Source organism: Folsomia candida, unplaced genomic scaffold, assembly GCF_002217175.1.
Source record: "Folsomia candida strain VU population unplaced genomic scaffold, ASM221717v1 Fcan01_Sc006, whole genome shotgun sequence".
Classification (NCBI taxonomy): Eukaryota; Metazoa; Arthropoda; class Collembola; order Entomobryomorpha; family Isotomidae; genus Folsomia; species Folsomia candida.
In genome coordinates this window covers 5,621,500-5,634,499 of record NW_019091198.1, presented here as the reverse complement: position 1 = coordinate 5,634,499, position 13,000 = coordinate 5,621,500, and the positions used below count along the sequence as shown (strand labels likewise).

Below are 13,000 nucleotides of genomic sequence, written 5' to 3'. Positions count from 1 at the left end.
CATGATTAATACGTAAAGTCAAATAATTAAATATATGTTTGCATGTATGTCGTATGTAGACAAAGTTAATTATAAATATGTGCATACAAACTAGTACGCAATTTATTCGTCATAATAAAAATTCTCACCCGGTACAAACTTCACCCAAAACATGGCAAAATCATAATAAAAATTATAAAAAAAAATTAAAAAACAAACACAAAATAATAGTACAATGCAAATACTATATAATCACAATACAATAATTAAAATGATTTTTTAACTAGAAGAGTAAAAATATCAAGGAATTTAGGTCGGCACATCAGATTCAAGTAGCACTAAAAGATTCAACTCGTTCCATAATCAATATTTACTACATAAAATAAAATTTGAAAAATTGATCCGAAGTCCAATTCTTCAACTTATTACTGCGAATGTGCTGACGTTTTCGACAAAATTTTCTATCAGCAATTTTGATCGTGGACAGATTATTGAGAATCTCGTTATCGAAGTCAACTATTTCGTCGCTATTAAAATGCATGTCCAGATCTGGAATCACAGCTCCATCTTGATCCTTGCCAGATTTCCAAATACTGGGTGGCGATCCTTCGTCGGTGGTTCGTAGGGTATCGCCAAGGCCCGAATCAGCAGTGGAGGAATCACTCCCCGTGTCCACCTCTTCCTCCACGTCTTTCTCCATCTCCTTCTCCATCAAGGCCGCCTCCAGAGTTCCCCGGAACCAGAAGTTTCCTAAGTTATTGTGTTAATTAATTTGCGACAAATAAATGACTACTCCTACGACTACTACCTTCTTCGTCCTGAACGCACGCCTTCTTCTGATATTTTATATACCAGTCCATCTTCCGGTTGATGTTTCTTTGTCCAAAGCTGGGATGACGGGATATGAAGGGGGACGTTTGGGTGTATCGGTTATGCCGGCGTCCAGGGAGATGTTCAATTGTTTCAGAATTTTTGAGATACGGGGGCAGGAATCGGTTCCTCAGCGGTTTGCCACGACCTGAAAAGGCGAATTTATTCATTTACTTAAAACCGATTATGCACGTTACAAGGAAGTAAAATTAGAAATTATTTAAATAAGTAATTCAACAGAATAGCGTTTATCTTACGCGAAAGAAGTAGGCTTGTAGCCCAAGAGTGGCAAAAACAATGACTCTGCATCGTGACCCGATTATTCTGCAAAAAGAGGCAAGGATTGAAGAACTTTTTTAATATAAATTACCATTTAGCGAACTAAATTGAGCAAATAAACTTACATTTCTAAACTTGCCCAGCCGAAATTCGTAAAAGAATTTTTGAAAGAGTACAATTTTGAGAAATTTTGCTGGAGTGACTTGACCTTCCGTGGAAACAACCAAATGCAGAATGAAGGCTCGCAAGAAACGAGGTGCACTTTGAGGGAGAGAGACGCGCAGAGCGACGCTACTTCGTCTAATCTAAAAGACGCCACCTTGACTTGACCTTGTCAAAATTCCCTTATCAATTCAACTCCACGCGTCTACAAGGTGGGTTCATGCTAAAATTAGAACACAATATTTGATATTATGATATCCAAATACATATGCGAATGAGGATTGTGGATTTTATTAAGAAATGTCTTAGTCAATTGCACTTGTCAATTGTTTATTTGTTTTGATACATTATAAAAATTGTTTAGATCGTAATCATTGATAGAGTTAATTTTATGTCGTCAGGAGAGCTCCATTTAAGGTAAAGGCCAAGGTAGCCCAGAGAAATCCACCGGTCCTGAATCCAACAAACTCATGATAACAGCCATATCAGCCTCTTCGTTCCCATCCCGCACTGCTGGAGTACAAGACATCACAGTTTCTCCAACGCTGTATACCATTTCCTGCTCTAAATGGAGATTGGACAAGGTTAGGTTAAATTAAAACTGATCAAATGCATTATTTAACTAACCAGCTCCGTTCGTCATACAGATGAGGTTATTATGAATAGAGTTAATATTTCCATTCATTTTAAGGACTGTATTATTTGCACTTGTCGTGTTTGAGGCGATGGGCACTGTTGTTGAAACGTGATCCGTGAGTGGATCATTGTCAAGAGATAAGTCTTGAGAGCCCGATATCCCCAATAATTGAAACGATCCTCCTGCTGCGAGACCAGAACTAGTTACAGAAGCAGGTGCACACTGCGAATAATTCCGCCGAAGTGTTGAAACGTTGCTTCCTAGCGTTTGGGGATCATATTGGATGGAATGATGAACACGGCGGAAATCACTTGAAAGAGACGCTGACGGTGGAACTTCTTCTGACACGATTGATGATACAGGATCGACGGAGATTGGACTATTACTGGACGACAAGTCCTTCTGGCGTTGATAATCTAATACCTACAGTGACATTTAAATACAATAATTTTGTATTGCATATGTCACAGTATTACATATTTATTATGATAACTCTGTCTTTACTTCATCGGCAATTTGTTCTCCAATTTTTCTGAAAGGAGCATCAGTGTTTACCATCCTCCGAATCTCATCACTCCCAATTCTATATTCATCTCTAGCATTTCCTGAAACATTAACTGCGCATTACAATAATTACATTGTAATAATTTACTTCAATACATTTTCTAAAAGAAGTGATGCCAGTTCTAGAACATAGCAAATAATACCTAAGGGATGTTCTTTGGATTGGATGTATGATTCTACCCTCGCCCCAACCGAGTGAAATGACGAAGCTTTGGATTCTTCTCTGAAAATTGATATATCAAATCTATTTTGACATCTTTATTTTGATATTTTGATATATCAAAATAAATGTTGAAAAACGAATCGGAACGAGTATTGAAAATAAATCTAAACACATCAACTTACGAAATTAGTTTATTCTTGGCAATCATGTATTCTATTTCTCTCGTCCAAGGATTACGGAAGGCTTTCCATGAAGATTGCAGCTTGACACAATTGCCACTTTTTGTACGAAATCGGTAGAATGGAGTTATCACCGTCTCAGTCGACACCAGTACTGCTTTATGAACAGCAGCAAGCGACGCAATATCGTTGTGATGAAAGTACTCATACATTGAAGTCCCGAGCAGTTCTTGGGGCAGAAATCCAACCACAAGCGTTGTCCTACTTGCAGCAAAAGAGACCGTATTCAGTATTTTCCAAATAACTATTTCAAATCCGTAAGAATTGTCATACCTTTGATCCACAAAAACGAACTTTCCATCAATTGCATGTCTCGAGGTGAACGTAAAAGGTGCATGCTTTGACTGTAATGGTGGCACATTTATGGACTTGAGTACACGACCAACAGCCACCAAGCAAGATAAATTGCAAGGGTCATCAGCTTCATTCTCTTCTGCGTCGTCTAATCCAGTCTTAGTCCATGACTTTAGATAACCAGTGCAATGAATGACACAAAATCTCCGTTCTATGGTAAAAAAGTTAGCATTTGTATATAAATTTAGTACAATATTTCAACACAAATTGTGCTTCTGCTTTACTGACCACTAGTGGAAGATTTTTTTCTCCGTTGACACCCCAAGTCCATTTCCTCCTCCTCCTTAACAATTGGAGCATTTTTGCATTTCATTCGGCAAAAGAAAGATCTCCGAGCACCAGGACAAAGGCTGTTGGCTTGTTGAGGGATATTTCCCTTGACTGGCAACATGGCTGGTAACATAAAAAGTACAAGTGATTACCATTATTTATTTCGAACTAGTCAAGAAAGGGGACGTATTTCTGCCAATCACGTCACCTTGTGTATTATGAAACTATTTTTCCATTTATTATTTAAACGAGTACTTAATTACACGCTTGGCCAATTAAGTATCTGTCGGACACAGACGCTTGAATCAATCTGTCCATTGGTTTGAACCATAATCTCTTACATACAACCTCCTTCTAGCTCCGACAGGCTTCTAATTTGAAGTTGTTACGCGTTTTTAAAATGGAGTAAGCAGGAAACTCTGCAGTTGCATGGGATTGAGAGCTTGAACTTAACAAGACGAAAATTGTTTAATATTCATGTGACATGCTTACGAAATTTAATAAATGCATACGAAATATATATTTTGAAGTCATAAAAATGCTTAATTTTATAAAACTGCTGGAGCTCTGGACTTCGGGATGTCTATGTATTTGGCAAATAATTAAAATATATGTATTGTATATGTGTGTTTCAAAGATTGATTTGGATCCATAATGATTGAAAATACATTTCAGAAATTATGTAGGGAGTAAAACAAATGAGTAAATTATGTAACTAATGATTATTTTCTGGATGGAAACATGGAGAAAACTGAAGAGGATTACTACGTTGTACGTGGGAAATGCGATAGTCGTTCCACATTTGCAGTTGTACATAAACAACAGGTTATTATATGGATGTACATGTGCATTGAAGGAAAGTAGAGAAAGTTCCGAGTCTACTTGCTGTGTAAACTGGAACAACTAATAACATGAGTTGTTGCTATTTCTCCTTCCAATATAACACTGAAGGCAGATCTCTATGTGGGAACATTCCAGATTCGAAACGTCTCATGCCCAATTGTTACAGGAATCGTTAAGAATTTATGCTAGTGGTTCACCCATTTATAAAATTCTTACTTTTGGCATCAATGAGTCTTTCTCTGGGGACTAGGTCAGAAGAGGACAACTGCTCTTTGACCTTGGCGACGTCTTTCGGATGCAAAATATCGAACCATGAGTGGCCAAGGAGATCGGCTTGAGTGTAGTTCAGCACCTGGGAGACGGACGTTGACACATACAGCAGGCGCCCCCGATCACAGCCCACGACAAAAAGAAACCCTTCTGCAGACTGCAACAAATAACGACGTAGTAACAATTAATTAAACTTGCATAATAATATAGTTTAATTGAAATTGTTTCGCGAGTTCCTTTTGGTTGCTTTCAACCCTGACCGACTAATGACTCGTGATATCGTATAACCCTTACTCCCTTGAATGTGTAGCGTTTTGATACCGCTCACGAGTAAGGATAGGCAGACTAATTGTAAAATGTACCTAAATTATGATTGATGTTGTATATGTACAAATTGGTCGAGTCGTACGAATTCATGAAAATTGAGACTTGTGGCTTACAGATACCGATGAAGAATATCATGTGAGTTATCGAAGTCTCCTGTCAGGCAAAATGCAATTTGATGACCCAATAATGGTAAACATTGTGCTGCACGGTTTTGCTCATTAATAGACGGTGATCCAAAACAAACCAGGAGACAACAAAATTTAATGGTGAAAGTGGATACACAATGAATATGCATACATATACACATAAGCTCGAGTTGGTGACGCCTTGGTCCTCATGTGCCAACCGTCAAGTGTAGTATACACACAATTATTATAGTATAGTTACTACGATTATGCAGGAAATGTACTTTAACTTTCACCACTACGACAATGTTGATTTCCGATTAGAGAGACTTGCAAAATATGAAACACATACTTTGCGAAACCTTGGACAAAATGTCTAGAAAAGATTTTCTTGGAAGGGATTGGTCGTTTTGTGTTTTTACCACAACGTTATCATACTACTTACATATGCATACATGTCGTTGGACACAGGTATCAATAAACGCAGACATGTAGTTATCAGGTTTCCAATTATGTAACCCTATGCATCTTGTGACTCCCGACTCCCTATTTATTTTAATAGAGCTCATCAATCCCAAAACTTGAAAGTTGATATGGATCTCATGCCATGAATTCTCATAGTAAATTCGATAAGCATGCCGCTCGATTCATGTTCATACATCAGTTGTTTCTGTTATAAAAGAAAATTGCGAATTGTGATTGTTGAAAGTTTCCCAGTTTAAGTGCAATCATGATTCTACTTATTTCAATGTATGTCGAAGAACTCTGGCTAAAAGATATATACATATCTTCGCATTTGGTCAAAGGTGTTTCATTCCCAACTTGTATCGATTAAGTTTTACTAGTTTTTAATTAAAAACGACAACATTTAGGTATTGAGCAGAATAAAACTCCAATTAGGAAAATCTACGCGAAATTAGAGCTGTCCAACAGGGCGCTGTCAAAATGGACACATTTGAGAACTAACACAAAGTCAATCGATGCTTTTAAAACAAGATCTCAAGTTATGCGTGTACCTGGACTATTAGATGTTTTAGCTCCTCATCCGTGAGAAAAGAGGGCTTGTAGTAACCTTCCGAGTAGGAATGGATACGAGAGCCTCGGAGGGTTTTCATATGCTGAACAGCCATCCGCAACACGGTCAGCTTATCCAACTTTCGACTCATGGCACTGCACATCGGGATCATTTTGGACAACTCGGTGATGTAGGTGTTCATCTTGTCTCTTCGCCGTTTTTCAATCTCGCTGTGATTTTGTCTGTGCAAATCAAATCCAATTAATATTTCCATAATGACTAATTTTAGCTTGATGGCTAATGAATAATGTATCAAGGTCTCCAAATGTGATATTTGGCATGTGATAAAGTATCGCTAGCAAAATTATTCTAAGATAAGAAACTTGGATTAACTCGCTTTTTTGAGCCTTCTTCCGTGGGCGTCAGAGTCCTACGTGAGCTACATGTTTCAGAGTCCTCATCTAGATCACTCGTCTCCATCGTTCTATAAAATCAGAGTAATTGCTTCCAATTTTATATTAGATTTTCAAAGTTTTATCTACAAGTTAATGTGTATACAGTTTTTTATCATGACTAACGAAGGGAACATCATTATCGTAAAACAAAATTACTTCCATGAAAAAAACGTACAATATCCCAGATAACAATTCGCTCTGAATTCTCTTATGTTTCGATATTACATTCGCTTTGATATCGATATCGAATTCGCCTCGAATTTCCAACTTTCGAGATAAATTCGAGGAGATATCGAAGGGAAATGTCCGCCGATTCGACAGAGAATCGATGGAGAATCGTATATCGATTTCGCCGGTAAGTCTTCGCGATTTCGTCTTGAATTCGATGAATATGTAGGAGTTCATAACGATTTCTAAACGAATTCAATGCGACTTCTCCACGAATTTAATGCGACTTCTATACGAATTCACTGCGAATTAAGTAATAAATCGATACGATTTCTCCTATATTTCGAGTTAATCCAGCTTATAGTTTATTTTATTTATTCTAAATATCATGTAATATACATAACTGTTTACATTAAAATAAACATAAGTTGAATAATCAGATGACCCTGGTAGTGAAATTGGCCGCGATGTTAAGTCACTTCCTATTGAAAATATACTAATGTTATTTCTAAAATCTTTTCCAACAGTTATTATCGATTGTATATATTTGTACCTCATACGCTTCCCAACTCTATCTGCGACGTTCTTAAGAGATTTGTGTATTTCTTCGTCAACTGTGCCCTCGTCTGGAAAATTTGGAGTCCTAGGGTGAGCTGCTACCGCATCTGAGATTAACATATTTTTAAAATGTTTTAGAGTGTTGCATAATGAGATTGCATTATGAGGAATTTTAAATTCAAGGGACCAATTTTGGATACTATATGTAATATCGAAAGTATCAATTTCACCTTCGCTTTCTGAGCTAATTGTTTCAGTTGAACTTCCTTCACTCGTGTTACTTCCGACTTCAATTTCTTCCAGATCTTCTTCGAACACTTGTTCTAAATAAATGTTTTCCCCTTCGGCCTGGACTAGGTCACTATTTAAATTTTCCTCAAAAATTTCACTTCGTCTTTTTACAAGTCTTCTTTTTTGGCGAGCACTCAACTGAAAAAGTCGTCTCCTTCCCATGAGGAAAGATTTGAATGTGGCAGCTAAAATTACTTAAAAATATAATAACAGCGTGAAAGAGAGAAATCACAGTGAATTCTCTAAGGATTATTTACGAATTCGAGATTTAAGGCGAACAGTATATAGTCTCCTATTCCTGTAAGAAGAATTCCTATCGAAATCGGGGAGAATTCCTAACTACAATAACAGCGAATTCGTTTAAGAATTCATAGTGAAGTCGTTTCGAATTCGATAGAAGAATTCTCTGAGAATTCGAGTCTAATTCGTTACGAATTCTGAAATGAGCGTAATATCGAATTTAGGTACGAATAATTACCGAATTCGATGCGAATTCGATACGAGAATAATAACGAAATCTGAGAGAATTCGAGTTCTCTGTTTTAACGCGACATGCGAATTCTCTAAGCGAATTCATAGCGACCTGTTATCTGGGATGCTTGTCGATTTGTTTCCGGAAATCGAACCCTTGTCCAATTAGGTGTACAGACAACAGGTGAAATGACAGACAGAACACTATAATTTGCAGTATGACAAGTAAACAGTACTACTTTCGCCAATTTGCTTTCTTGCAAAGTTTTTATCACAGTAATTGAAACATGAGACACAAGACAAATTAATACAACTTGATTGTCTCAAATATTAAACCCTCTCCTCCTACATACAAAAGTCTTGAGTTTTAAGGTTATTTATTTCCCGAGATATTGAATTTCATTTGGGACTCGTGTTGTGTTATTAAATTGTCACAGAAGAGTTACACTTGACTTGAAGACAAGTGTGTCTGACTTTCATTTGTGGAAACGAATAAAATTTCAAGTCAAGATGACGAATTTGTAATACTGTTTTGTAAAAAGAATTCGCTCTTACTAGAAAATATTGTCACAAAGTAACACTCATAGTCAACAGTAGCATTATTAATTTGAATTTTAAATCATAAAAGTTATAAATAGGTAGCAGCAGATATGAATACTTCAAATTGTTGTGTAGTTCCCTAAATTGTCGTATTTTGAAATTCTACCTACCTGTTGCACTATTACATATGTACATATATATCTAAGCCTTAACATATGTATAAACCAGGATATTGCTAAATATTAAAAAATGTATACTTTAAACGGCACATGCATACAAGTCAAGTAAAGTAAATGAAGCATTTTTGCATCGCATGTGAAACAACTAAAACCGTGTCAATTACTGTCAAACTGATCTTCTTGAATAAAAACACACAGATAAACGTGTTGAAGGACAAGCCTAACCCTAACGTTATTATTATTACATAACGCTGAAGCGTGATCGTGATGACATTTCTTTCCAAGGACTTCAAAATGATATGTACAGCCTCTCTACTTTGTTTCAAAATCGTGAGACCTGCTCCAAGATTTATTGTGAAAGTAAGTACAAGTGCAAATAAGTGAAAATTTCTGCGCTGGTGGAGGTTTCAACTCAGCTTTCTCTTCATGAAAAACTCTAAGGATTAAGTTGAGAGAGCTGGAATTCCCTTCTTCAAAAAAATTAAAACAACGGCAGGTCTATGTACATACATACATTTTCCTAGAATGCAGACAGACGAGGGCGTCGTATTTAAGTAAGTTCAAGGCATATAAATACAATTCGAATTGTGCCATGATTTCTATCCAGGCTGTTTCGAGGTACACCAAATCTTCTTCTGAAAAGGCACATTCAAAAAGTACATGGGTGTGAAATGTGGTAATATTTTTTTTGGTGCAATATTTGCAATAAAAAATATTACCATTTATATTTCACACCCATGTTCTTTTTGAATGTGCCTTTTCAGAATAAGAACGAGTGTGGCTCACACAACCCTGATTTCAATCTGAGTCTTATGTATAACAACAGCCTTGATGTACATAAACCCACAGTTGAATGAAAGGAGAGCTGTGGAATCAAAAATCCTCATGTTTCATGTTGTATAATAATTGAATTAAATTCATTCTGGCGTGAATTTGTTTGGAGGCAGTTTTGTAACTTTTGTTTATTTATTTAATTTGTGTCTCGAGTCGGAGCTGCTTCTTACCGTCAATTCATAATGCAACTTGTGGTAATAGACCGAATAAGGAGTGTATTCTTAGCATTTTTACAGTCTACATGTAAAAGTAGCAACCACGTTCACATACATTCCACCGACGCGACGTTGGCTTTATTGTGTCTTCTAAAGTGCCAACGGGTATTACATATTGCGTCCAACATTGCCCGTTGGCTTGCTTTGTTTCAGTAACGATGAGCATGTACATTTCACTAATCCTAAAATAACTATTTGTACTTGTTGATTAGTTTAAGCTGTCCACGTTCCCAGAAATCAATTAGAATGTATCATGTTCCTTTGAATTGCTATACTTATGAAATATTTCTGACTTCAACTTGAAACATCAAAGACATTTTTAATTTCCGAAAGTGCAGCTCAAATCTTCTCTCCCCAAACTACACGAATCCTGCGTAATGTAAATATTTTAGCTAAGAAGAGGATACATGACTGAAATGGTCCAAGTGGTTATCTTACAATTCCATAATACGCCATGCACTCAAGAGGGTTGCAAAATTGTGGCTTTTGATTTATTCCAACTATGAGAAAGCATCTTGTCATAATCATTGCTTATGTGTTTTCAATGGTCTTCAACTCATGCAATTTATAGATACGTAAGATATACTTACATACAAACTATTTTTACCCTTGTAATAATTTCCGTGTACATAAATGCGTGATACTTGATAATAAATATCATACATAATCCAAATCAGATTAACTTACCGACTTTGACGTTTCCTTTTGCGATGATGTGATGATTGCGATGAATTGAAATGGTGTTGATAATTCATCTTCCGTTCATGACCAGGCGGATAATTGTTGTGTAATGCCGGAAAAGATTCATTCCTGGCTCGGAGATTGCCCAACTCGTCGTACCTGTGATCACTTGGAGACGTTGATGAGACTCCGTCGGTGTCACGATGACCGACTCCACCTTGGTTGGGAATGGATGAGACGGTTTCGTGGGTGCTCAGAATGTGTGGACCATAGGTCGGAGGGTTAATTATAGTTGCAGTCGTCAAGACCGGTGTTGTGGTCACCAAGTTATATAAACTTGTTGTGACACTCTCCCTTTCCCTGCACACAACAAAAGCAAGCAATTAGCCTCGTTTGTTCTGCACCGAGTTCAATTTGAACAAAACTTTGCCAAACTTATTCGATACGAATGACCCCGTTTTTGTACTACGTGCATCTACGTACTGTTCTAAGGTTCTGGAAACGAGAAGTACAAATATTTACACTGAAATGCACAAAAACACGTACTTTATTGTCAGCTAATTACGTAAGTAGAGACAGATAATTAGCCTTCCACCGACATGATTTAAACCTTGAGAAAATTATGTCAGCCACAAATAATAGTCATTATAATGAGTTAAATCAAGGGTATAAAGTACGATCTGATATCAATCCCTGAACAAAAGCTACTTATAAATGTGTGCAAATGAAATGAGCAACTAAATACTTTCACGCTTTGATTTTTACTTGAGGTGATTGAATTTCCATAATTACATTAACTAACTTGGCATGAAGAGACGTGCAAAATATGTGTACCTTGCAGTATTTTTTGCTTTCACAAATAACCCATGATCAAAATCAAATCAAATCAAATTGGATTTGTTTGATGCGTATATACATTTACGCATTATATGCGGAAGATCTAATAATACGAATGTCGTCTCACAGGGCACCCATATTATTTTATTATTCCCAAGTCTTTCTCAAATTGGCAACTCAGTCTTCGCAAAAAAGAAAATTTGTCCTAAACATTGCTTGTCTTCGAGAATGTCTTCTACAATGTTTCCTGCTGACACACTTTTATTTTTGTCTGATATTTAGAAAGAACATTGTGAAACTTGTGCTCTCTTGCTCTTTATTTTGTATTTCCGTACTGGAGTCAAATTAAGTGTACTTAAATGGATGATGCACGAGCAATACAAAATTAGTTATGCCTATTTCAGGAAACAATCGAAATTGCACAATACTCGATATCTGTATGAATGGCGAAACGAATTTATTGAGACAGTAGAGTATCTAGCAGAACAAACAACAACTTCTAACAGAACATTTACTTGACACATTTGTCATTTGAATTTGCTTATGCAATATTTTACTTATAACGTTACACACTTTTTCAATTCTCAAACGAGAGTGGAAATGTGCATGTACTTACGAGAACGACATAAGCGAATACGTTGTAGATGGTCCTTGATTGCCATAATGTACAACACCATTATTATGGGATTGTTGCGAAGAGATGCAGTCCCCGCTGACCCCACTTTGAGGAATATTTGTATGCAGATGTTGTGGTTGGTGCACAATGCTGGTGGGGTGGCACAAATACTCGTAGTCATGCGGAGGAGGAGGAGACTCGATAAGGGGCAAAGTTTCCGAAAGGACTCCATGATTTTGAACTATGTTGTTTAAACCAAAATCCTTCATGGGAATGTTCATCATCTTATTGTTCAACTAATTTTGATTGTTATCATTATTACTAAATTTATCATCCTTCACATTATGAAACCGTGTCACCACTTTCCTATAAAAGTGTCACTCAGCAAAATTTTAGATCAACTTATTGCATTTCCCCCCATTTTTCCATTATGCAGTCAAGGTTTGGAAATACATATTTATATCTAGAGTTTTTCAACTCCTTTATTATCAGCAAAATTATTTTCACATACTTATTTGACTAGAAACAATCCTTAAGTTTTATCAAGATTCAAAGACCACAAACTAAAGTCCATGAAAACAGCTTATGAAAGTAACATTAGGAAGGAACACATTGTTACAAACTTGGAAAAAGTATCTAGTGAAAGAGTTCAGTAACCAAGAAAGTTTCCGTAATTATACTTTCTCAAAGTGAAAATATAGTGCATGCAACAATTGGTAGGTGAAGTTTGCACGGGTGAACTTGTCTGTTGAGCACTGAAATGTGGACTGAATAATGTATGGCAAATCTGGAGCATTTGAGTAACATTTGGGGTTTGGCGACTGTCAAACGCTGACTCGTTTTCTAGGCATTACGCTTTTACCTTGCTTTCTCCTCTGAAATTGCACAAATGGTATATCGCATTTCGCATCAACATGCTCCAAAGTATCAGAGGAAAACCTGTTGATGTTTTTCATTTCATCTCGCTAATAATTTAATGTAACATAATGAAAGGCTAGATAACTAACTACTTAAGCATTAGTTAGTGATTTGATTATTTTTATTCACAGATCTGTGAT

At 36.5% G+C, this 13,000-nt stretch overlaps 4 protein-coding genes across 5 annotated transcripts; all 4 read right to left on the bottom strand.

The window, feature by feature from the left end:
* Positions 1 to 62: 62 nt before the first annotated feature.
* On the bottom strand, positions 63 to 1,413 carry LOC118436067. The gene is made up of 4 exons (XM_035853152.1): positions 1,254 to 1,413; positions 1,107 to 1,173; positions 788 to 997; positions 63 to 729 (listed from the first exon to the last, which is right to left on the bottom strand). Exons 2-4 carry the CDS (start codon positions 1,156 to 1,158, stop codon positions 353 to 355), a joined length of 639 nt encoding a protein of 212 aa, XP_035709045.1. The 5' UTR covers positions 1,159 to 1,173; positions 1,254 to 1,413; the 3' UTR covers positions 63 to 352.
* Positions 1,414 to 1,608: 195 nt separating this feature from the next.
* Positions 1,609 to 6,957, bottom strand: LOC110850981 (protein cycle-like). Its single transcript, XM_035852752.1, has 10 exons — positions 6,728 to 6,957; positions 6,099 to 6,339; positions 4,577 to 4,787; positions 3,476 to 3,640; positions 3,167 to 3,398; positions 2,837 to 3,094; positions 2,635 to 2,714; positions 2,432 to 2,532; positions 1,918 to 2,350; positions 1,609 to 1,854 (listed from the first exon to the last, which is right to left on the bottom strand). Exons 1-10 carry the CDS (start codon positions 6,955 to 6,957, stop codon positions 1,703 to 1,705), a joined length of 2,103 nt encoding a protein of 700 aa, XP_035708645.1. The 3' UTR covers positions 1,609 to 1,702.
* Positions 6,958 to 7,061: 104 nt separating this feature from the next.
* LOC118436094 lies at positions 7,062 to 8,332 on the bottom strand. 2 transcript variants are annotated; one of them, XM_035853260.1, is made up of 3 exons: positions 7,509 to 8,332; positions 7,281 to 7,385; positions 7,062 to 7,202 (listed from the first exon to the last, which is right to left on the bottom strand). In XM_035853260.1, exons 1-3 carry the CDS (start codon positions 7,729 to 7,731, stop codon positions 7,069 to 7,071), a joined length of 462 nt encoding a protein of 153 aa, XP_035709153.1. In that variant the 5' UTR covers positions 7,732 to 8,332; the 3' UTR covers positions 7,062 to 7,068. The 2 variants fall into 2 exon arrangements, with proteins under 2 accessions (XP_035709153.1, XP_035709154.1); XM_035853261.1 differs by having other exon boundaries at positions 7,274 to 7,385; positions 7,509 to 8,317.
* Positions 8,333 to 9,704: 1,372 nt separating this feature from the next.
* On the bottom strand, positions 9,705 to 12,455 carry LOC118436064. The gene is made up of 4 exons (XM_035853147.1): positions 11,943 to 12,455; positions 10,496 to 10,849; positions 10,247 to 10,308; positions 9,705 to 10,178 (listed from the first exon to the last, which is right to left on the bottom strand). Exons 1-3 carry the CDS (start codon positions 12,224 to 12,226, stop codon positions 10,269 to 10,271), a joined length of 678 nt encoding a protein of 225 aa, XP_035709040.1. The 5' UTR covers positions 12,227 to 12,455; the 3' UTR covers positions 9,705 to 10,178; positions 10,247 to 10,268.
* Positions 12,456 to 13,000: the final 545 nt, after the last annotated feature.